We start from the raw sequence: 23,665 nt of genomic DNA on the forward strand, positions 1-23,665 counted from the left end.
TCAGATGCTTATGTGTTTTTTTTAATATCATTATGAATTTATGGATTTAATCATATTTGAATGGGTTTCAAGTCTTTTGCATTTCTTATTCTCATGAAACTGAAATTGTCCCCTTTTTTTTGCCAGTGGGTGGGAATATATTCAGACACACAATACTAATTGTACCACCATCAATACTGTTGCAAAAGTTAGTTTAAAAATATTTTGGCCTGGCCATTTGCTCAGTGGTTAGAGCATTGCCTTGCAGACCAAAGGGTCTTGGGTTCAATTCCCAGTCAAGGGCATGTATGGAAAGCAACCAGTTGATGTGTCTCTGTCATATTAATGTTTCACCTTCTCCCTATTACTCCCTTCCACTTTTTAAAAAAAGAAAAATCAGCCCTAGCCAGCTTGGCTCAGCGGTTAGAGCATTGGCCTGCGGTCCGGAGAGACCCGGGTTCTTTCCCAATAAGGGCATGTACCACGGTTGCAGTTTGTCCCTGGCCCTGGTTGGGTCGTGTGGGTGGCAGCCACTCAGTGTGTCCCTTTCACGTTGATGTTTCTCTCTCTTTCTTCCTCCCACTGTATCTGAACAAAAAAATGGAGAAATGTCTATGGGTGAGAATAAAAAAAAGAAAAATCAATGGAAAAATATCCTTGGGTGAGGATCAACAACAACAACAAAATATATATGCATATAATTTTTCATTTTTTTTACATTTCCCATCCCTATTTCTTTCGTATTGTTTTAGTATTGTGCTAAAAATACATTGTCCTAGCATGTAGCAGTGCATACTATGCTGTTCTTTGAATTCTCAATTAATCTTGGTTCTACAAGAAATATCTGATGCTTACCACTAGTCGTTTCGTCATTGTCTCTGAAACTCATTTCTAATAGATTCTTCAGAGCTCATGGTAGCATTATTTCTTTGGCTCACATTTATGTTCCTTGAAAAAAAAATGTTTTTTTAATTCTCACCCAAGAATATTTTTTCATTGATTTTTAGCAGGAGTGGAAGGTAGAGAGAGAGAGAGAAACATTGGTGTGAAAAAGACACATCTACTAGTTGCTTCCGGTACGACCCCAACTGGGGCCAGGGATCAAACATGCTCCTGATTGGAATCAAACCTGTGACCCTTTGGTCCTCGGACCAAAGCTCTAACCTCTGAGACAAACCGGCCAGGGCCTTGAATATCTTAACTATGTCACTTTTTTAAAGAACGTTTGGTTTCAGAACGGGATGATAATATAGTTTTCTTTCTGATATAATCACTTGCTATTTTGCCTAGCTGTACAAATTTTTAATTTAATTAGAAATGTGTTTTGATATTGGTCATTCTGGATTAATATCGTCAGATGCATGGTGTGCTCTTTTAATATGTAATTTCTGATTTTTTTCAGAAAAGTTTCTCTTTAACAAACTTTTTTGGTAAAATATACATAAATACAAATTATCGTACCATTTTCTCATGTATAGTTCAGTGGTATTAAGTACATTTACAATGTGCAAACATCACCACTGTACATTTCCAGAAATATCATTATCCCAAGTAATAACTCCCCAACTCCTCTCCCCTTATCCACTAGTAACTTCTGTTATACTTTCTGTCTCTATGAATTTGCCTATATTTAGATACCTCATGTAAATGGAATTGTATAGATGTTCTTTTGTGTCTGGCTCCTTTCACTTAGCATAATGTTTTCAAGGTTCAGCCATGTTGTAGCACGCGTCAGAACTTTCTTTCTATTTGAAGCTGAATAATGTTCCATTGTATGTATATACCACATTTTGTTTATTCGTTCATTTGTTGATAGACATTCGGTGGTTTTCACCTCTCAGCTAATGTAAATAATATTGCTATGAACAAACAAGTTCCCTTTTCTGTTCTCCCCCCCACCACCACCACCACCATTGCTTTCTTTTCTATTTACTGTTGCCTGTTAAACATCTCTGAGTGAATCTGAGCCCTGGGACTTCCTCAGGGCTCCAAATGCTATTGGGGAATGTCACTTCTATCTATCTATCTGTCTATCTATCTATCTATCTATCTATCTATCTATCTATCTATCTTATCCTCTTCCGAGGACATTTGTGCATTTACCTTCAGATAGAGTGGGAGGGAGAAAGTGAGGTAGAGGGAGAGAGAAACATCAATGTGACAGAGACACATAGACTGGTTGCCACCTGCACGACCCCAACCAGGGCGGGGACAAACCGCAACCCAGGTACGTGCCCTTAGCGGGAACCAAACCTGAAACTCTCTGGTCCAAAGGCTGAGGCTCTAACTGCTGAGCGAAATGGGCCAGGGCCCTTCTCTGTTCTTCTAAGGCATTATTTATTGAATTTGTTTTTTTATTTCTTGTAGTTTTATTCTTAAATTTCTGAAACTGTCATTTTTTTCTAATTATTTCTTGACTACTATCACCTTTGTTTTTCTTCTTTATTTTTATTTTTTTTATTCCTCACCCAAGGATATTTTTCTGTTTATCATTAGATGGAGTGGGAGGGAGGGATGAAGAGAGAGAAACATCAGTGTGACAGAAACACATCAACTAGTTGCCTCCCCTACAACCTGACCAGACCTGGGGATAAACTGCAACTGAAGTATGTCCCCTTGACCAGAATTGAACCCGCAACTCATTGCTCCACAGGCCAACGCTCCAACCGCTGAGCCAAACCGGCCAGGGCTCACCTTGTTTTTTAATTTTTCAATTTTTACGTTGTTCTTTCATGTCTTGTTAACAGGTTTTTTTTTATCTTTATTGTTGAATGTATTACAGATGTTCCTCATTTTCCCCCCATTGACCTCCTTCTCCCCAGTCTCGCCCCCTCCCGCTTTTTCCCACACTGTTGTCTGTGTCCATTGGTTATGCATTTAAGTTCTTCGGTTTATTTCTTCCCACCCCCCAAACCCTTTTCCCTTTGAGGTTTGTCAGTCTAGCAACCAATTTGTTCTTCTTAATCCCTTCACCTTTTCCATCCATTCTCCCAACCCCCCTCCCATCTGGCAACCAACAAAATGTTCTCTGTATCTATGAGAATGTTTCTGTTCTGCCTGTTCATTTTGTTTGTAGATTCCATTGTCGATAGATATGTATTCATTGCCATTTTGTTTGTTCATATATTTTATCTTTTTCTTCAAGAAGACCCTTCAACATTTCATGTAATAACGGTTTGGTGGTGATGAACTCCTTTAACTTTTTCTTGTCTGGGAGAGTCTATATGGCCATCGATTCTAAATGACAGCTTTGTAGGATGGAGTAATCTTGGTCGTAGGTTCTTGCTTTTCATCACTCTGAATATTTCTTGCCACTTCCTTCTGGCCTGCCAAGTTTCTTTTGAGAAATCAGCTGACAGCCTTATGGAAATTCCCTTGTAGGTAACTAACTGCTTTTCTCTTGCTGCTTTTAAGATTCTCTCTTTGTCTTGAACCTTTTGCATTTTGATGATGATGTGTCTTGGTGTGGGCCTCTTGGGGTTCATCTTGTTTGGGACTCTCTGTGCTTCCTGGACTTGTATGTCTGTTTCCTTCACCACGTTAGGAAAGTTTTCTGCCATTATTGTTTCAAACAGGTTTTCAATTTTTTGTTCTCTCTCTTCTCCTTCTGGCAGCCCCAAGATGCGAATGTTGGCATGCTTGAAGTTGTCCCAGAGGCTCCTTACACTATCCTCATTTTTTTGGAATCTTTTTTCTTTTTGCTGTTCTGATTGGGTGTTTTTTGCTACCTTATATTCCATATTGATGGTTTATTTCTTGGCTTTACCTACTCTATTGAATCTGTGTAAATTATTCTTTATTTCAGTTAGTGCCTCCTTCACTTCTGACTGTGAATTCTTCATTTCTGACTGTTCCTTTTTTATGCTCTTGAGGCCCTCACTTAGTTTATTGAGCATCTTTATAAGCAGTATTTTGAACTCATCATCTGTTAGGTTGCTTATCTCCATTTCGCTTAGTTCTTTTCTTGGGGTTTTGTTCTGTTCTTTCATCTGGGACTTGTTTCTTTGTCTTTTCATTTTGGCTGCCTCTCTGTGTTTGTTTCTGTGTATTACTTAACGAGAGGTATGAGGCTATCTGAGACTAGATGCTCCTTGTTTGAAAGAATTTAGGAAAACCTGAAGCAGGATCCAAGACAGGCCAATCCTATGATGAAGCAATTGGCAACAGCTTGGGTGGGCCTGAAAGTTGGGTGGGACGGCCCCCTCAGGAAATCACCAGGGCGGGACAACCAGTATGAGCCAGGTTGCTGGAGTCCCAGATATGGCGGCTGTCTGCTGCCCCAGGGAAGGGCTCACCAAAGGAACAAAGGCCTCTGACAGCATGTTTGTCCCCAAGAAAGCCCCCTCTCCAGCCCTCATTCCAGTGCCAAACCTCTCAGTTCTTCCCTGTGTGTCTCTGGCGCCCCTCGAGCTGCTTCCATTCCAAGCTTAGAGGGAGCAAGTCCGATAAGTCCGTTTGTGGGCCCTTTAAGGAGCTGCCTGGGGCTCCAGCCGCCTCAGCCTCCCTGAGCCTCAGTTCCTGCTAGTTTTTCCAGCCAGAAGTTATGGGGACTTCTCTTCCTGGCTTTGGAACCCTGAGTGGGGCGTCTGGTGTGGGACGGGGACCCCTCAGTCCTCAGGGAGGACCTTCCCAGTCTAGGTATTCTCCTGATTTTATCTTCCATTCGTGGGTATGGGACCAGTCCCTCTGCCTCCGCCCTCCTACCAGTCTTGATGTGGCTGCTTTCTTAATTCCATAGTTGTAGGACTTCCATGCCGCTTGATTTCAGGCAGTTTTGAATGATGGTTGTTCTATAGTTTAGTTGTAACTTTGTGGTTGTGAGAGTACGCGATACCGTGTTTACTTACACCGCCATCTTGACCAGAAGTCTTAACAGTTTCTTAATGACTTTTAGCACAAGTAGTAAATTAGTTTATTTTTCTGTTTTGTGGCCATGTCTTTCTGGCCCACTTTCATTGCCTGTAGGGATAACATTCTGCTCCCTTTTCTCTTTTTAAAAAATAAACCTCGATACTTTTCTATTTAAGTGAATTTAATTTGCTTAAAATTTTATTAGAAGGAGGTTGCTTCAGCTCGCTTTTCTAAATTCACAGAGCTCCATGTTCTGTTGTTTCTCATTCTGTCAAAATAATGGCGTCTTGCTTTCTCAGATTTCTCTATTATTACCCTCTCACTTTTTTTAAGATTTTTCCAGAGAGAGGAAGGGAGAGGGAGAGAGAAACAGCAATGTGCAAGTGAAATATTGATCGGCTGCCTCCTGCACACCCCCTACTGGGGAGATGGAGCCCATAACCTGGGCATGTGTCCTAACTGGGAATCAAGCCAACAACCTTCTAGTGCACACGTTGACACCCTGCCAACTGAACCACACCATCCAGGGCTCTATCACTTTTATCTGGACATTCTCTTCAGCCTGTTGTCCCTGACCTACTCACTATTGATTCTACTCCCAGAAGTTTCTCCTCAGTGTGGGACTTGTGCTGGCAGGATGCCCTGATAAATCAGCTTTGCAAGTTCATAGGGCTAGAATGTTCTAGACACTTTCAGATCTTAACATGGACCCCTTGTACTCAGTCTTGTTGGACTAGACTGTCTAGTTTCAGCTACTGTTTTTTCTTTTTTGTTTTATCCTCATCCAAGGACATTTTTCCATTTTTGTTCAGATAGAGTGGGAAGGAGAGAGAGACATCAACGTGAAAGGGACACATCGAGTGTCTGCCTCCTGCACAACCCCAACTGGGACCGGGGACAAACTGCAACTGAGGTACGCGCCTTAGCGGGAACCAAACCCTGGTCTCTCTGGACCGGGGGCCAATGCTGCATCCGCTGAACCAAACTGGCCAGGGCTCAGCTACTGTTTTTAATTGACCTGCTTCGCTTTCCAGTTGAATGCCTATTGACTAGTGTTTTTCTTTCCCTATTGACTGTTTTGTGGTTTTCTTGTTCTTAGATCCCTTGGACAACCCCATTACTTTGTTCTGCTTTTCCCAGACACAGGCACCAGTAACACATACATCTTTTGGTTCTTGTAACTTTTTCTACCCACTTGAACATTGGGGTTAATGGAGATACTTTATTACCTTGTTTTGTTGTGAATGTACATAGATTTTGGTTTTAGTATCTAGATTGTTCTGTCTTTTTTTTTTTCCTTTATTGATTGCAGAGAGAGAGGAAGGGAGAGGGAGAGGGAGAGAGATAGAAACGTCGATGAAAAAGAACATCGATTGACTGCCTTTTGCATGCCCCCCATTGGGCATTGGGCCCACAACCTGGGCATGGGCCCTGACTGGGAATGCAACTGACAGCCTCTTGGTCCATGGGTTGACGCTCAACCACTGAGCCACACCGGCCGGGGTATTCTCTCTTTTTATTTTTTTTAATCCTCACCTGAGGACATTTTTGCATTTATCTTCAGATAGAGCAGGAGGGAGAGAGGAAGGAAGACAGAGAGAGAAACATCGATGTGAGAGAGACACATCGAGTGGCCGCCACCCACACAACCCCAACTGGGGCCGGGGACAAACTGCAACCGAGGTATGTGCCCTTAGTGGAAACCGAACCCGGGTCTCTCTGATCCGTAGGCGGAGGCTCTAACTGCTGAGCAAAACCGGCCAGGGATATTTTCTCTTTTTAATTGTGATTCAGGAAGATCCAGAAGCTGCTACCACCAGTATTTTCTCAGGATTCCCTGATTTATATGTTGGGACATACAGAGAGAATTAGGAGCCATAAAAACAGCAATCCTCTTTAGCAGATTTGAACCTTTCTCCATTCTCAGCCCTTATAGTTTGGGTAATCATGAAAAGGAATCAGGGAATTTTTTTTTTTACATGGTATACATTTGATTACAGTGCTGGCACTAGAGGCTCCCATTCCTGCTCCCTTGAACAGTGCTGGCATTAGAGGCTCCCATTCCTGCTCAAAAATCTGTGTACAAAGCCCTGGCCATAGCTCAGTTGGTTAAAGTGTCGTTCTGATACAACAAGGTTGTGGGTTTGTTCTGTGAGGAGGGCACATGCAAGAAATAACCAGTGAATACATAAATAAGTGGAACAACAAATCAGTGTTCTCTCTTTCTCCCCCCACCTTCCTCTCTCAGAAAATCAATTAAAAAAAAGTTTTTAATATTTTATACAACTTTTGATTACCCCCAAATTTACTACCCTTGATATCTGAGGGGGATTAGTTCCAGGAACCACTGTGGATACCAAAATCCACAGGTGCTCAAATCTCCTAAATAAAATGACTTAGATCAATGTATACACTCTGCCCTCCACATCTTCAAATTCCAGCCATGGATCAAAACATTACAAGTGTTTATTGAAAAAAAATTCACATATGGGTGGACCTTTGCAATCAAACTACTATGTTGTTTAAGTGTCATCTGTATGTACATGCTGTACACGAAAGTTTAACCTTTACTTACATTTCAAATATGTAGGAAGAAGAAAGAAAACGTCAAGAGGAAATGGAACGCCAGCGTCGGGAAAGAAGATACATTTTACCTGATGAACCAGCCATTATTGTACATCCAAATTGGGCTGCAAAAAGTGGCAAGTTTGATTGTAGCATCATGTCTTTGAGTGTACTTTTGGACTACAGATTAGAAGATAATAAAGAACATTCATTTGAGGTACTGTTTTAAGTTTGAATAGGGATCCAAATAAGAGTCACACAATATGATTGGGTAATATATCATAAATTTAGAGGACCTTTTTTTATTGCTTCTGTTTTTTGTTTTGTTCCTTGCAATTTATACTTTTTGGGGTTGGAGAACAGATGATTTTTCTACAGACCCACTTTTGCTGATTGTATTCCTATGGTATGATTTAAATGTTCCTCTGGCCTCTGTATTTCCTATAAATGGATAATTGGACCTTAAATCTTAGGTTCAAGTTCAGTTTTTTTTACCCCTAAGACTACTTCATAGGTAGTGGTATGTTCTTTCATCAGGATATCAGGAAATATGTGATAAATAATATCTAATTGCCTCACTTGGAAAGGAGGCAATGCTTTGTTACTTACGGTAGAATTAAACTATCAATTAATGGGATTGAAAATTTAATTTCTGATTGGTTGAGGTGTAAGATAAAATAATTGAGGTTCATCTTACAACATGAATTTATTTCTTTTTTTTTTCATTTTTAAATCTTTATTGTTGAATGTATTACAGATGTTCCTCATTTTTCCCCCATTGACCTCCTCCTCCCCTGTCTCGCCCCCCTCCCGCTTTTTCCCACACTGTTGTCTGTGTCCACTGGTTATGCATTTAAGTTCGTCGGTTTAATTTCTTCCCACCCCCCAACCCCTTTTCCCTTTGAGGTTTGTCAGTCTAGCAACCAATTTGTTCTTCTTAATCCCTTCACCTTTTTCACCCATTCTCCCAACCCCCTTCCCATCTGGCAACCAACAAAATGTTCTCTCTATCTATGAGAATGTTTCTGTTCTGCCTGTTCATTTTGTTTGTAGATTCCATTGTCGATAGATATGTATTCATTGCCATTTTGTTTGTTCATATATTTTATCTTTTTCTTCAAAAAGACCCTTCATCATTTCATATATTAACGGTTTGGTGGTGATGAACTCCTTTAGCTTTTTCTTGTCTGGGAGAGTCTTTATATGGCCATCGATTCTAAATGACAGCTTTGTAGGATAGAGTAATCTTGGTTGTAGGTTGTAATGCTACTTTGGTGGAAACGAAGTGATTTGCGAGACAGCCCTTTGCGAATAAAATGATTCATTATTATTCCTCCCCACCTAACATATTCCCCTGTTTAGTTTCCTTTTAACCTATCATTACAATGCAGAAGTCATTATGATACATGAATTTAAAAGAAATTATTTTGGCCATTGTGGCTCAGTGGATTGAGAGTCATCCCATGGACTGAGGGGTGCCTGTTTAATTCCCAGTAAGGACACATGCCCAGGTTGCAGGCTCAGTCCCAGGTAGGGGGTGTGTAGGTGGTGGCTGATTGGTGTTTCTCACATCAATGTTTCTATCTCTTTCTCTCTTCTTCTCCCTCTTAAATAAATTTAAAAAATATTAAGAAATTATTCTCTAAGAAAAACCAAAAATCGTTAAAATTATAAATCTTTAGCTGATTTAATTTTTTTTTTACCTTTATTGATTTGAGAGAGAGAGGAAGTGGGAGGGAGAGAGAGAGAAGCATCGATGAGAGAGAACATCGACTCGCCTCCTCCTGCATGCCCCCCTTCGGGGATTGGGCCCACAACCTGCACATGTGTCCCTACTGGGAATGGTACTGGTGACCTCTTGGTGCATGGGTCGATGCTCATCCCCTGAGCCACACCTGCCAAACTGGATGATTTAATATTAATGCTAGATGTATGTCTGTTTTTCAGTACTTGTAGATCAAAAGCTATGCAGAATAATTCTCTTCTAGTTACTGTTCTAGGCTTTTAATCTAACACATTTTAATATCGCTTTATTTTTATTTATTGATATTAGAGAGAGAGGAAGGGAGAGGGAGAAAGAAATAGAAACATCAATGAGAGAAAACATAGATTATGCGCCTCTTGCATGCCCCCCATTAGGAATTTGGCCCACAACCTGGGCATGTACCCTGACCGGGAATCAAATCGGTGACCTCTTGGTGCATGGGTTGATGCTCAACCACTGAGCCACACCAGCCGGGCTGATACTACCTTTTTTCTCTAGGTAACAGAAAACTCTGAGGAAAGAGTTATTTACTTGCTATCTACTTACCCAAAGGGAGATTTTTGTTTAGTTTACATTAATGATTAAGAGATAGTGGAATTTTCAACATCTTCAATGGTCATTTTACTTATAATAGACTTATTTTCATTTAAAATTTATAAAGATTGAACATGATTTAAAGAAAATAGATTATAAGATCAATTATAACTTGTATACATTGTATTATCCTTTATGATTAGGAAAATAGTCTAAAGTGTTTTACTGAATTTACTGAACAGATTGCCAAACATTACACATTCAACATTTCAGATTAATCTGTTGAAACCAATTAACTTTAGATATATTTACGTAGGAAATTTAGTAATAATGCATGCTTCCTACTCAAAATTTTGAATGTGTTTCCCCTGCCTGGAATGTTCTTCTAGTATCTATATATGGCATTTCCTTACCACTATCAAGTAATTTTAACAAATGTCACCTGATCAGCAAAGCCTTCCCTGATTGCAGTCTTGTTACTGTATGTATGCTTTCATCTTCCTTGTTTTCTTATAGTTTGATGTTGATTTGATTGTTCTTTCCTTTTCCCCATTGTGTTGTTAGCTCACGTGAGTTGAGATTTTATCTGCTAGCTTTTTATTTTTATCCTCACCCGAGGACATTTTTCCATTTTTTGTTCAGATAGAGTGGGGGTGGGGGGGTAATAGAGAGAGAGAGAGAGAGACATCGATGTGAAAGGGACACATCGAGTGGCTGCCACCCATACTACCAACCAGGCCCAGGGACAAACTGTACCCGAGATACGCACCCTTAGCGGGAACTGAACCCGGGTCTCTCTGGACTGCAGGCTGAAGCTCTAACCACTGACCCAAACCAGCCAAGGCTTATCTGCTTTCTTCATGCTACCAATGCTAGAACAGGCCCTAGTACACAGTAGGCATTTCATAAAAAACTTGTTGAGTAAATGAATAAAGTACATTTATCACGAAGATTAATTGTATAAGACAGTAGACATCCTTTTTTTCTACTCATTTTCAAAATATCTGTAGTAGCCTGGCCAGTGTGGCTCAGTAGTTGAGTGTCAACTCATACACCAGGAGGTTGCCAATTTGATTCCCGGTCATGGCACATGCCCAAGTTGTGGGCCCAGTGCCCAGTGGGGGTAATGCAAGAGGCCGCCAATTGATGTTCTCTCTCATTGATGTTTCTGTCTGTCTCTCTCTCAAATCAATTAAAAAATTTTTTTTCTGTAGTATGTTTTTGTGTTTGTTTTTTTAATCCTCACCCTAGGACATTATTCCATTTATCTTCAGATAGAGTGGAATGGAGGGAGGGAGCGAGAGAGAGAAACATTGATGTGAGAGGGACACATCAATTGGTTGCCTCCTGCACTACCCCGACCTGTGCCAGGGACAAACTGCAACCCTGACTGGAATCAGACTCGCGACTCTCTGGTCCGCGGCCCAGTGCTGTAACCGCTGAGCCAAACCAGCCAGGGCTCTTTGTTATTTTAAATATTTCACCAAAAGGATACTATACATAGTATTTATACTTCAGAAGAGTTTTTGAGGATTTTGAGACTTTTCAACATCATTGAATCAATTATTATAACTCCTTAGGTAATGAACATTGATTGTTAGATATTGCAAGTTACTTTATAAATTACTGACTCTGCTGGATTTTTTTCAATATTTCTATTAAAGTCTGGGTTAATGTTGGTATCTCTTTATAGGTTTCATTGTTTGCAGAACTTTTCAATGAAATGCTTCAAAGAGATTTTGGTGTTAGAATATACAAATCATTATTATCACTTCCTGAGAAAGAGGACAAAAAAGAAAAAGAAAAGAAAACTAAAAAAGATGAGAGAAAAGATAAAAAAGAAGAAAGAGATGATGAAATGGATGAGCCAAAACCCAAACTGAGAAAATCAGGGGATGATAAAGATAAAAAAGAAGATAGAGATGAAAGAAAGGTCTGTAATCATGTCCATGACCAGCAACCTGATTTAGAAGTTCTCAGTTAGTCTTCTAGAGTGTAACAAATGATGATGAATTTCATCAGACTAGTGAAACATAAAGGTATAACTAAAAAGTTTTAGTGTATTAGAATTTAAGTCTTTGACTTAAGCCTATATAAACATCTGTAACTAGTTTTATAGTACTTTTTTTGTTTATTTAGTTTAAGCCACACAGCATTATGGTTTGATTTACATATATTGTGAATGGCATTTACTCTTAGAGTATGTTATTGTTATAAGAAATGTGTAATAAGATTCTACATCAAGTTTAATGGATTTAATTAATTTATGTTTGGTTTAAATCAATATTTGGTGAGATGTTTTGCTTATTAATTTTAAGGTATTTTAAATTCTAGAAAGAAGATAAAAGAAAAGATGATTCTAAAGATGATGATGAGACTGAAGAAGATAATAATCAAGATGAATATGATCCAATGGAAGCAGAAGAAGCTGAGGATGAAGAAGATGGTATGATTCAAATTTATTTATTTTTCTTCTTTATTGATTTTTAGAGAGAGAGGAAGGGAGAAAGAGAGAGATAGAAACATTAATGAGAGAGAACATTGACTGGTCACCTCCTGCATGTCCTTTGTCCCCCCCGCCCCCCGGGGGGGATTTAACCCACAACCCAGGCATGTTCCCTAACTGGGAATCAAACCAGCAGCCTTTTGGTGCATGGGTTGACACTGAACCATTGAGCTACACCAGCTGGGCCAAATTTATTTATTTCTAAAGAACTTATATACATATATGCATAGCCCATGGACACAGACAATAGTGTGGTGAAGGCCTGGGGTGGGGCAGGGGCTGGGGGACTAAAGAGAGAGAATGGGGGACATCTGACATACTGTCAACAATAAAAACAATTATTTCTTCTGAGGATGAAAAATATACTTTTTTGTTTAGTGAGTTAATCCTTGAAATCTATAATTTTAATATTTTTTATTTTTTTAGAATAGAAACACTATTCTTTGGTGAAAAATCTGTTTCTATTTGTTTTATTTTTATGTGAGAGAATTAAGACGTTTGTTTTCTTTTTTCTTTTTTTAAAATTATTTCTATTAATTTATTTTTGTTACAGATATTTCTCCTTTTAACACGTTCATTTCTTTTTTTTAAATCTTTATTGTTGGATGTAAAATGTATTACAGATGTTCCACATTTTTCCCCCATTGACCCCCTCCTCCCCACTCCCCTCCCACCTTTTCCCACACTATTGTCTGTGTCCATTGGTTATGCATATAAGTTCTTTGGTTTATTTCTTCCCACCCCCGCCCCCCAACCCCTTTCCCTATGAGGTTTGTCAGTCTAACAGTGAATTTGTACTTCTTAATCCCTTCACCTTTTCACCCATTCCCCCAACCCCCCTCCCAACTGGCAACCAACAAAATGTTCTCTGTATCTGTGAGAATGTTTCTGTTCTGCCTGTTCATTTTGTTTGTAGATTCCATTGTCGATAGATATGTATTCATTGCCATTTTGTTTGTTCATATATTTTATCTTTTTCTTCAAAAAGACCCTTCATCATTTCATATAATAACGGTTTAGTGGTATTGAACTCCTTTAACTTTTTCTTGTCTGGGATAGTTTTTATATGGCCATCGATTCTAAATGACAGCTTTGCAGGATAGAGTAATCTTGGTTGTAGATTCTTGCTTTTCATCACTCTGAATATTTCTTGCCACTCCCTTCTGGCCTGCAAAGTTTCTTTTGAGAAATCAGCTGACAGCCTATTGGGAACTCCCTTGTAGGTAACTAGCTGCCTTTCTCTTGCTGCTTTTAAGATTCTCTCTTTGTCTTGAACCTTTTGCATTTTGATGATGATGTGTCTTGGTGTGGGCCTCTTGGGGTTCATCTTGTTTGAGACTCTCTGTGCTTCCTGGACTTGTATGTCTGTTTCCTTCACCAAGTTAGGAAAGTTTTCTGCCATTATTGTTTCAAACAGGTTTTCAATTTCTTGTTCTCTCTCTTCTCCTTCTGGCAGCCCCAAGATGCGAATGTTGGCATGCTTGAAGTTGTCCCAGAGGCTCCTTACACTATCCTCATTTTTTTGGATTCTTTTTTCTTTTTGCTGTTCTGATTGGGCATTTTTTGCTTCCTTATATTCCAAATCAATGGTTAGCTCCTTGGATTTACGTACTCTATTATTGAAGCTGTGTAAATTATTCTTTATTTCAGTTAATGCCTTCTTCATTTCTAATTGTGTATCCATGATTTCTGATTGTTCCTTTTTTATGCTCTTGAGGCCCTAAGTTCACTGAGGTTCTCACTAAGTTCATTGAGCATCCTTATAAGCAGTATTTTGAACTCAGTATCTGTTAGGTTGCTTATCTCCATTTCGCTTAGTTCTTTTATTGGGGTTTTGTTCTGTTCTTTCATTTGGGACCTGTTTCTTTGTTTCCTCATTTTGGCTGCCTCCCTGTGTTTGTTTCTGTGTATTACTTAACGAGAGGTATGGGGCTAGCTGAGACCAGATGCTGCTCATTTGAAAGAATTTAGGAAAAACCTGAAGCAGGATCCAAGACAGGCCAATCCTATGGTTAAGCAAGTGGCAACAGCTTGGGTGGGCTTGAAAGTTGGGTGGGTTGGGGCCTCAGGGAGTCACCAGGGCGGGGCTACCAGTATGAGCCAGGTTGCTGGAGTCCCAGATATGGCGACTGTCTGCCGCCCCCCGGGAAGGGCTCACCAAAGGAACAAAGGCCTCTGACAGCACGTTTGTCCCGGAGAAAGCCCCCTCTCCAGCCCTTGCTCCAGTGCCAAACAGCTCAGTTCTTCCCTGTATGTCTCTGGTGCCCCTCGAGCTGCCTCCCCTCCAAGCTTAGAGGGAGAGAGTCCGACAAGTCCGTGCACAGGCCCTTTAAGGAGCTGCCTGGGCTCCAGCCGCTTCAGCTTCCCTGAGCCTCAGTTCCTGCTGGTTTTTCCAGCCAGAAGTTGTGGGGACTTCTCTTCCTAGCATTGGAACCCTGAGCCGGGCACCTGGTGTGGGACAGGGACCCCTCAGTCCTCAGGAAGGACCTTCCCAGCCGAGGTATCCTCCTGATTTTTATCCGCCACATGTGGGTGTGGGACCAGCCCCTCGCGCCGCCGCCCCTCCTATCAGTCTGGATGTGGCTGCTGCTATAATTCCGTAGTTGTAGGACTTCATTCAGCTGGATTTCAGGCGGTTTTGAATGATGGTTGTTCTGTAGTTTAGTTGTAACTTTGATGTGGTTGTGGGAGGACGCGATACCGCGTTTACCTACCCCACCATCTTGACCGGAAGTCTGAGATGTTCATTTTCTATTATTATTTGTTCCTTACGTAATTACTGATCAGCTTGAGGAAAGAACTTTCCGTAAATATAGTGTTTAAACTGCGTTATGCTGCCCTGGCCGCTTTGACTCAGCGGTTAGAGCGTTGGCCTGCGGTCCAGAGAAACCCGGGTTCGGTTCCCGCTAAGGGCACGTACCTTGTTTGCAGTTTGTCCCCGGCCCTGGTTGGGTTGTGCGGGTGGCAACCACTCGACATGTCCCTTTCACATCGATGTTTCTCTCTCTCTCTCCCCGTCCCACTCTGTCTGAACAAAAAAATGGGAAAATGTCCTTGGGTGAGGATAAAAAAATAAATAAGTAAACTGTTATGAAAGGTGTAATAGGTTCTGTTGTTTCGTTGAACATATTTTTTAGAAAACTGATTATTGCAATTTTTAAAAATTACGAAGACTATTGTACATGCAAAAGTGTTTGTATAACATAGAGTTAAGACTAATAGTGAATACCTATATACCTATCATCCAAGCTTTGTTTTTTTAATCTAAATTGTTTATTAGGTAATAATTTTACAAGCATTGTATTAGTGGTACCAGTGGAGTATTGTGCCTTCTCCAAGCTCCACGATGAGAACCACCCATAGTGTGGTGGGACTTGTGGTCCTTCCCAAGGCAACAGCTGCTAATAGCCTGCAGAGGTCATCCCTCACTTGTGCTTGTGGACTGGCTTGGTGAACCATTGGGTGTCAGGACTCTGTCTGATGGATTTGTGGAATGGATTGATGAGGATAACCTCAAAGGATTTGTACATTGAACTTCACCAACCCAGTGAGAATTCAGGACTCTCAGAGCCCACCGTGCCATCCAGCTTGCTCCTCGGCAGCAGACTGAAGGCTTCCAGCAAACTTGAGCTGTTTATCACCATGATGGGCAGGCTCACTGTAGCTTGCACCCTTATTAGGAACTGGGAGTTTGTGTCACCCCTGTGCACATGAATCTGATATATGAAATAACCTTGCTTGGCCTTGTATCCCAGCTTTATCAAGCCAGGTGGGACAGGGACCTGTGGGGAGCAGAGAGCTGGCGGTACCACCAGCAGCGCACCCTGAGAAGAAAGCACATTGTTTCAGACTGCTTCTTCCTCTGTAGTTCCTGGATATACTTGTAAGCACCCATCTTGGGTTCCCTGATGCCTGTGGCCAGTTCACCCAAGTTTTAAATCACAAACTTTTACCAATAAGAATGATATTGAAAATACTTTACAATAGATTATCTTATCAGTCATAGATGTCAGCCATAAAGTACCTATAAAGTTCCACTACCTGTCGATTTTCTGTTTTTTTTTTAAATAATAGTTTGAGATTGCCAATATATATCCCAAAACTCACCCATTTTAAGTATACAATTTAATAATTTTTAATAACTATAGAATTGTAAAACCATCACCACAAACTATCTTTGTATTTGCGCATTTCCTTTTTTTAATAAAAGCGTTACTGAGAGCAAATTTATATACTATACAATGCACCCATTTAAAAGTATACAACTTAGTAGTTTTTAATATTCACACAGTTATACAACCATCACCATAATCAATTTCACATCATTTTTATTAACTCAAAAAGAACTCCCCCCGCATTGCATTAATAGTCACTCTCATTTCCCCACAGCCTTTTCTCTTCAGCCCTAGCTAGGCTTTCTGTCCCTTTAATTCTGAATCATACAATATATGATATTTTGTGACTGGTTTCTTTTCACTTAGCATAATGTTATTAGAGTTCATGCATGTTTTAGCATGTATATTCCCTCTAATATAAAGTTTTCTTTATATTGTTACTCTTCAAATTCAACTTCTTGCCTAAAGCAGTCTTTCCTAGAGTGTCCCAAGATATTAATAGGTATTAAGCTTAATAAAGCTTTGGAGCCAAATAAATTTGGGAGACTTGGGTTAAGCAAAGATCTTCATGTTTTACCATAGAAGTTCTTTTTATTTTTTATCTATTTTTCAGAGAGAGAGAGGAAGGGAGAGAGACATAGAAACATAAATGTGAGAGAGAAACATTGGCTGCCTCCTGCATGGCCCCGACCAGGGATTGAGCCTGCAACTTGGGCATGTGCCCTGACTGGGAATCGAACCAGGACCTCTCAGTCCATGGGATGATGCTCAGTCCACTGAGCCACACCGGCTAGGTTTATCATAGAATTTCTTAGTTGCTGATGTATGTTGTAGATGTCCAAGAAGGGAATATAGTGTGGAATATATATTCTTTGTAGCATTTTAAGGACTGTTTAACTTCTAGTGTTTACTGTATCTCATGACGTATTTTACTGACAAACCATTGTTACTGTACTCTTTTTGCTGGTGATCCATTTGAAAGAACCAAGAAACTTCTGGAACCAAAAGTTCTCTTAAATTTTCCAACAAATCATTAAATAACTGCAAAAAAAGCTCTTTAATATTTATATTAGTTCATTTCAGGGTTTTGTATTAGTTTACTAGGGCTACTGTAAAAAGTACCTCAGAGTGAGTGGCTTAAACATTAGAAATTTATTGTGTTAGTTCTGTTGGCTAAAAGTCTGAGATCAAGGAGTTCTGAGAGCTGTGAAGAACACATCTGTTCCAGGAAGCTCTCCTTGGCTTGTAGATGGCCATCTTCTTGTGCCTTTACATCATCTTTTATCTGTACATGTCTGTGTCCAAATTTCCCCTTTCTGTAAAGATACCGGTCATTGGATTAGAGTTCATCCTAATTACTTTCTTTTCTTTTATTGTTTGTTTATTTAAAAAAATTTTGGGCCCTGGCCGGTTTGGCTCAGCGGTTAGAGCGTCGGCCTGCGGTCCTGAGAGACCCTGGTTCGGTTCCCGCTAAGGGCATGTACCTCGGTTGCAGTTTGTCCCCGGCCCTGGTTGGTTGTGTGGGTGGCAGCCACTCGATGTGTCCCTTTCACGTCGATGTTTCTCTCTCTCTCTCTCTGTTCCTCTCTCTCCCTCCCACTCTACCTGAACAAAAAATGGAAAAGTGTCCTCGGGTGAGGATAAAAAAAAAAAAAAAAAAAATTTTTGGTTAATCCTCTTCTGAGGATGTTTTTCCATTGATTTTTTTAGACTTTTTTTTTTTTTTTAAAGATAGAATGGAAGCCAGGGAGGGAGAAAGGGAGAGAAAGAAACATTGATGTGAGAAAGACACATTGATTGGTTGCCTCTCACATGACCCCTGACCTGGGCCAGGGACAAACCTGCAACCCAAGTTCGTGCCTTTGACCAGGAATTGAACCCATGGCCCTTCAATCTACAGGCCAACACTCTAACTGCTAAGCCCAACCAGCCAGGGCCCAATGACTTTTTTTTAACTTGATTACCTCTGTATAGACCCATTCTCTAAATGAGTCAACATTTTGAGGTACTGGGGGTTAGAACTTCAACCTATGAATTTTAGGGTCTACAATTTAACCATTACAAGTTATTTCTCTTTTATAAAAAAAGTTTTTTCTTTTTATTGATTTGAGAGAGAGAGAGAAAGGGAGAGGGAGAGAGAGAAATATTGATGAGAGAGAACATCAATTGGCTGCCTCCTGCATGCCCCCCACTGGGGATCGGGCCCACAACCTGGGCATGTGCCCTGACCTGGAATCCAACCTGCAACCTCTTGGTGCATGGGTTGACACTCAACCACTGAGCCACACCAGTCAGGCACAGGTTATTTCTTTAGTATTAGTTCTGTAACAAGCTGGTAATGGTGGTTGATGAAGGTGATGGCTTGAGGTCTTGGAGAACTGGGGAGTCTAGGGATAGGTAAGAAAAAGTTTACTTTTTGCCAGTTGCTTTTTGTGTATTTTGAATTTTGCACAAGTTGCATTTTTAAGTTAATAACAACATAATATTCTAATGTATAAAATAAAATTAGTGTCATGACTTGTCCAAACTGATCAAGTATACTTTTTTGATATTTCAATTTTAGGACTACATGCTAGAGTAGAGATTCTGCATCATATCTTCCACAGTTACAGATTCACCTTACTAGTTGTTTTTTATTTTTAAAAAGAATAAGCCCACTCTGGCCAGTTTGGCTCAGCGGTTAGAGCATCAGCCTGTGGTCGAGAGAGACCCAGGTTCCATTCCCGCGCTAAGGGCATGTACCTCGGTTGTAATTTGTCCCTGGCTCTGGGTGGATCATGCGGGTGGTAACCACTCGATGTGTCCCTTTCACGTCGATGTTTCTCTCTCTCTCTCTCTCTCTCTTCCTCCCACTCTATCTGAACGAAAAATGGAAAAATGTCCTCGGGTGATGATAAAAAAAAAAAAAAGAATAAGCTCTCCCAAGTTTTTTCTTTTATCATGGGAAACGTGTTAGTGTTAGTACATCTGGAGCATCTGGATATTAACACTGTTAGGCCTTAATGATCTTGAGAACATCTCAGTATCTATATGTAGTGTTATTTTGCAGTAATTTATCTATAGTCAGGTTTTACCTATGTTGGCTGTTTTTCCTTTTAGCTTTTAGAAAATATACGTTGCTCTGTTTTGTGTAAATTTGTGTTAAAGTCTTCAACTTTATGTGTAAATTCATTTATTCTTTTGACTGTGCCATCCAGATATTTATAGAATTAAGTTCTTTTATTTGATTCATTAAAGCCAATTTTTTCTTCGCACTAATCTCTTTATAAAATTCTTCCTCTTATTCTTTTTTTATCTTTTATTTTATTATTATTATTATTTTTTAACCTCACCCACGGACATTTTCCATTTTTGTTCAGATACAGGGGTGGAGAGAGTGAGAGAGAGAAACATCGATGTGAGAGGGACACATCGAGTGGTTGCCTCCCGCGCGACCCCAACCAGGGCTGGGGACGAAATGCAACCGAGGTACATGCCCTTGGGCAGAATCGAACCTGTGTCTCATTGGTCCGTGGGCCGACGCTCTAACCGCTGAGCCAAACTAGGCAGGGCCCTCTTCTCATTCTTTTTGTTTCTTACAAAATCCAAACTATTTTTATTCATATATTTATTTGATAATGTGTGTTTTTAATTGAATTTATTAGAGTAACATTGGTTAATAAAATTACATGTATCAGGGATACAATTCTTTGATACATCATCTATATATTGTATTGTGTATTCACCACCCCATTTGCTAATGTGTCTTTTGAAAACTGATCAGCTATAGAAAAGTATTTTATCTCTGTTGTTAAAATCTGTATTAATAAGTTTTTTTGCTGCTGTTGTATTTATTTTATAGATCGGGACGAGGAAGAAATAAGCAAACGAGATGACAAAAGAGATATGAACAGGTACTGCAAGGAGAGGCCCTCTAAAGATAAGGTATTTTTTGTTTACTATTCTTTTTGTTATCATTCCATTTCTTACATAATCCAGACTAATGATTAAGCGTAACATAGTCATGAAGTTTATTGGTCCTTGTGTATCTATATATTTTACCACCCAGAGAACAATTCTGATATTTTGATATTTGAGGTTATGTCAGATAACCAGTATGTTTTTCCTTTTCTACAATACACATATATCAGATCAACTTATTTGAGCTAAGATGAGGTAACGGTCTTTTCCAAATTTTGCTATTATATGGACATAGTCTCAATTTCTCACTTTTTAAGGGTAAAACATACATACTATATCTTGTACATTTTCTTTAGGAAAAAGAAAAGACTCAGATGATCACAGTTAACAGGGATCTGTTAATGGCATTTGTTTATTTTGATCAAAGTCATTGTGGTTACCTTCTTGAAAAGGATTTGGAAGAAATACTTTATACTCTTGGACTACATCTTTCTCGGGCTCAGGTAATCTTGTGAATATTTAAAATGAAAAGCATTTTTAAGTAACTATCTTTTTAATTTATTTGATTTTTTTTTTTTTGGAATATAAAAGCAATATAGTACATATGTATTAAATATTCTAGTAGTACAGTCAGGCAGTCCTGAAATGTATAAATTAAAAAGTCCCCTTTCCCTCTAGTTCCTATCCAATATGTATGAAGTCACTCTATACATATTGATAGACAACTGTTTTTCATTTAAAAATCTATCATGGGTATTCTACCATGAAAATAGAGACCCACTTTCTTCTTTTTGATTGCTTAGTATTACATAGTATAGATGTACCATAATTGCCTTAATCAGTCCCAGTTGCTGGCTGGTTTTCCATTGTTTATATTTGTAAACTTTGTTGTAATAAACGTCCTTGTACAAACTATGCTATAATAAATGTCTTTGTTTATATACTGTGTGTTAGCGTTTATATCAGTGTTAGACTTTTAGGTTTCTATGGAAACAGTTCAAAGGTTAAGTGCTCTAATTGGGAGTGGATACCTGAGAAAACAGATGTCATTGATGTTCATTATATCTGAAAATTAGAACACAGTTCTTATTAAAGAGGGGTCATTTTAATTTGTTTATTTGTTTAACAGGTAAAGAAGCTTCTTAATAAAGTAGTACTTCGTGAATCTTGCTTTTATCGGAAATTAACAGATACCTCAAAAGATGAAGAAAACCATGAGGAGTCTGAAGCACTGCAGGAAGATATGCTAGGTTTGAGTATATTATTTTAAGATTGTGCCATTATATAATTATATTACTAATTCAAAATAAAGTAAAATGTGGTACCTTTTATATTATAGGAAACAGGTTGTTACTGCCAACACCAACAGTAAAACAGGAATCGAAGGATGTGGAAGAAAATGTTGGCCTTATTGTTTACAATGGCGCAATGGTAGATGTAGGAAGCCTATTGCAAAAATTAGAAAAGAGTGAAAAAGTAAGAGCTGAAGTAGAACAGAAGCTTCAGTTACTAGAAGAAAAAACGGGTAAGGAACAGAATTAGATGTGTCAGTACCTCCAACAACCTATGGGGATACATACTTGTGTGTGTACATATTTACCTGTATATATATGCATATCCATGCCATTTGTTTTAGTCTAGACCACATAATGTAACTTGATCATTTCTGTTGAAGGTTAGAAATTGCTTTTTTAGATCTTCATGTGTATTATTAGGTTTGTTTATTGTTCTGTTGCATCCTTTTAATCCTCTTAGTTTTGACTAGTTTCTGCTACTTTATCTAGTCTATACAATCATCTAAAAATGGAACCTGGATTTAGAAGTAAAACTTAACTGAGTATTGCAGTGTGCTTTGTAACTATTGAAATTGGACATTCGTGGCTATTTTGAGGAATTATATATGCTTTTTTAAACAGAGGAAGATGAAAAATCCATATTAAACTTGGAGAATTCCAACAAAAGCCTCTCTGGTGAACTCAGAGAAGTTAAAAAGGACCTTAGTCAGTTACAAGAAAACTTAAAGATTTCAGAAAACATGAATTTGCAATTTGAAAGTCAACTGAATAAGACAATCAGAAACTTATCTACAGTAATGGATGAAATCCACACTGTTCTCCAAAAGGTTAGTAGTTTTGTACTTTCAACATTTTCATAATTTATTTCAGTTTTTATATCTCTTTCTGGCACTATTTTTTAGTGGTTTTTATAGGAGCAAATAATGGTAGTGTTTTGTCCTTCACCAGATTGTCAAAAGCAATTCCCAAAATGTGATCTTTTTCTAGAACCTAATCAGAATATCAACATGGTTCATGTGAACAGACTTCCTAAAGCAAACTTTGGTTGTTTTTTGAACTTGAGGAAGATAAAACCATTCACTTCTTTTTTAAACCCATTTACTATTGGGCAGAGTTGAGAAACAAGTTGAGAAACAATTTGACACTATCAAAATTAATTTATTAGTATTCTTTGTTACTAAGAAAAATAATCTAGTAACTCAATGCCATTATAAACCTCAGTAATTGAGAGATCTTCCACAATCTTTTCTCTTTCTGAACAAGAAGAAAAAAATCTGTGCAATGAATTTACTATTGTTATTCCTAAGAACCTCTCATTTCTCAGGGCTCAGGTGGCTTTGTCAAATACTAGAAGCCATTCTACATAGAACTGGAAGATTTAAACATAGTTGTCCCCAGAGTCAGTTTTCTATAGATAGTAAAATGGAGTATCTCTGTTAACTCATGTTTATTTTTTTTTAACTTACCTTTAAGAGACTCTAACAAAATATACTTTTTTCTTGTCTGTTAATTTATAGGATAATGTGAAGAGTGAAGATAAAGATCAGAAGTCCAAGGAGAATGGTGCAAGTGTATGATAATACATGCAGTGATGAGGAATGGTGTTAAATAATGTAATATAAAAAATCATGATACAAGAATGTTTGAAAGTGATGCATGTTTGATTTTAGTAGTATAAATATCTTTTAGTTCAAATGATGTATAAAGTTTTATGAATGTGAGAGTCTCTGCTTTTGAAAATTGCTTGTAATTAATTCCTAGCATTCAAATTATTAAACACTCCTTGAGTGAAATAATTTTGCATTGCAAAATGTTTTAGGATGAACTTTGTTATAGTTTTAACCCCAATAAAGTTCATCAGTTTAATTGACAGTAGTATTTAATTATTAAATGTCTTTTTTTTAAAACATCTAGAAAAATGTAATTTTATTTATAGAATTATTAGGGGTTTTTTTGTTTTTAGTATTTTAAAATTTTAGTATAAATCATAAAATAGCATGCTGCTTAAGTTTTGCAAGTGTTTTTTCCCCATACTCTTTTGTTACCTGTCATAAAAAATAAATTTCCTCTAATTTTCAGTCTCTAAAAACATTAAAAATTCAATTCATCCAAAGGACAGTGCATCAAAAACTAAGAAAGCAATCGACAATTACCA

The 23,665-nt window shown here is 38.6% G+C and overlaps 1 protein-coding gene across 4 annotated transcripts in view; it reads left to right on the forward strand.

The window, feature by feature from the left end:
• CCAR1 (cell division cycle and apoptosis regulator 1) overlaps positions 1-23,384 on the forward strand; it is a 64,478-nt gene extending 41,094 nt beyond the window's left edge. For 2 of the 4 annotated variants that reach the window (XM_036264826.1, XM_036264824.1), the window contains exons 17-25: positions 7,421-7,612; positions 11,388-11,627; positions 12,029-12,140; positions 20,157-20,239; positions 20,572-20,718; positions 21,345-21,465; positions 21,555-21,740; positions 22,132-22,337; positions 23,028-23,384. In XM_036264826.1, coding sequence (XP_036120719.1) covers positions 7,421-7,612; positions 11,388-11,627; positions 12,029-12,140; positions 20,157-20,239; positions 20,572-20,718; positions 21,345-21,465; positions 21,555-21,740; positions 22,132-22,337; positions 23,028-23,087 — 1,347 coding nt within the window. In that variant the 3' untranslated portion in view covers positions 23,088-23,384. The remainder of the gene's footprint in view (positions 1-7,420; positions 7,613-11,387; positions 11,628-12,028; positions 12,141-20,156; positions 20,240-20,571; positions 20,719-21,344; positions 21,466-21,554; positions 21,741-22,131; positions 22,338-23,027) is intronic. The other 2 variants (XM_036264825.1, XM_036264827.1) reach the window with 2 other exon arrangements.
• Positions 23,385-23,665: the final 281 nt, after the last annotated feature.

The sequence above is a fragment of the Molossus molossus genome, unplaced genomic scaffold, assembly GCF_014108415.1.
Source record: "Molossus molossus isolate mMolMol1 unplaced genomic scaffold, mMolMol1.p scaffold_m16_p_17, whole genome shotgun sequence".
NCBI classification, from domain to species: Eukaryota; Metazoa; Chordata; class Mammalia; order Chiroptera; family Molossidae; genus Molossus; species Molossus molossus.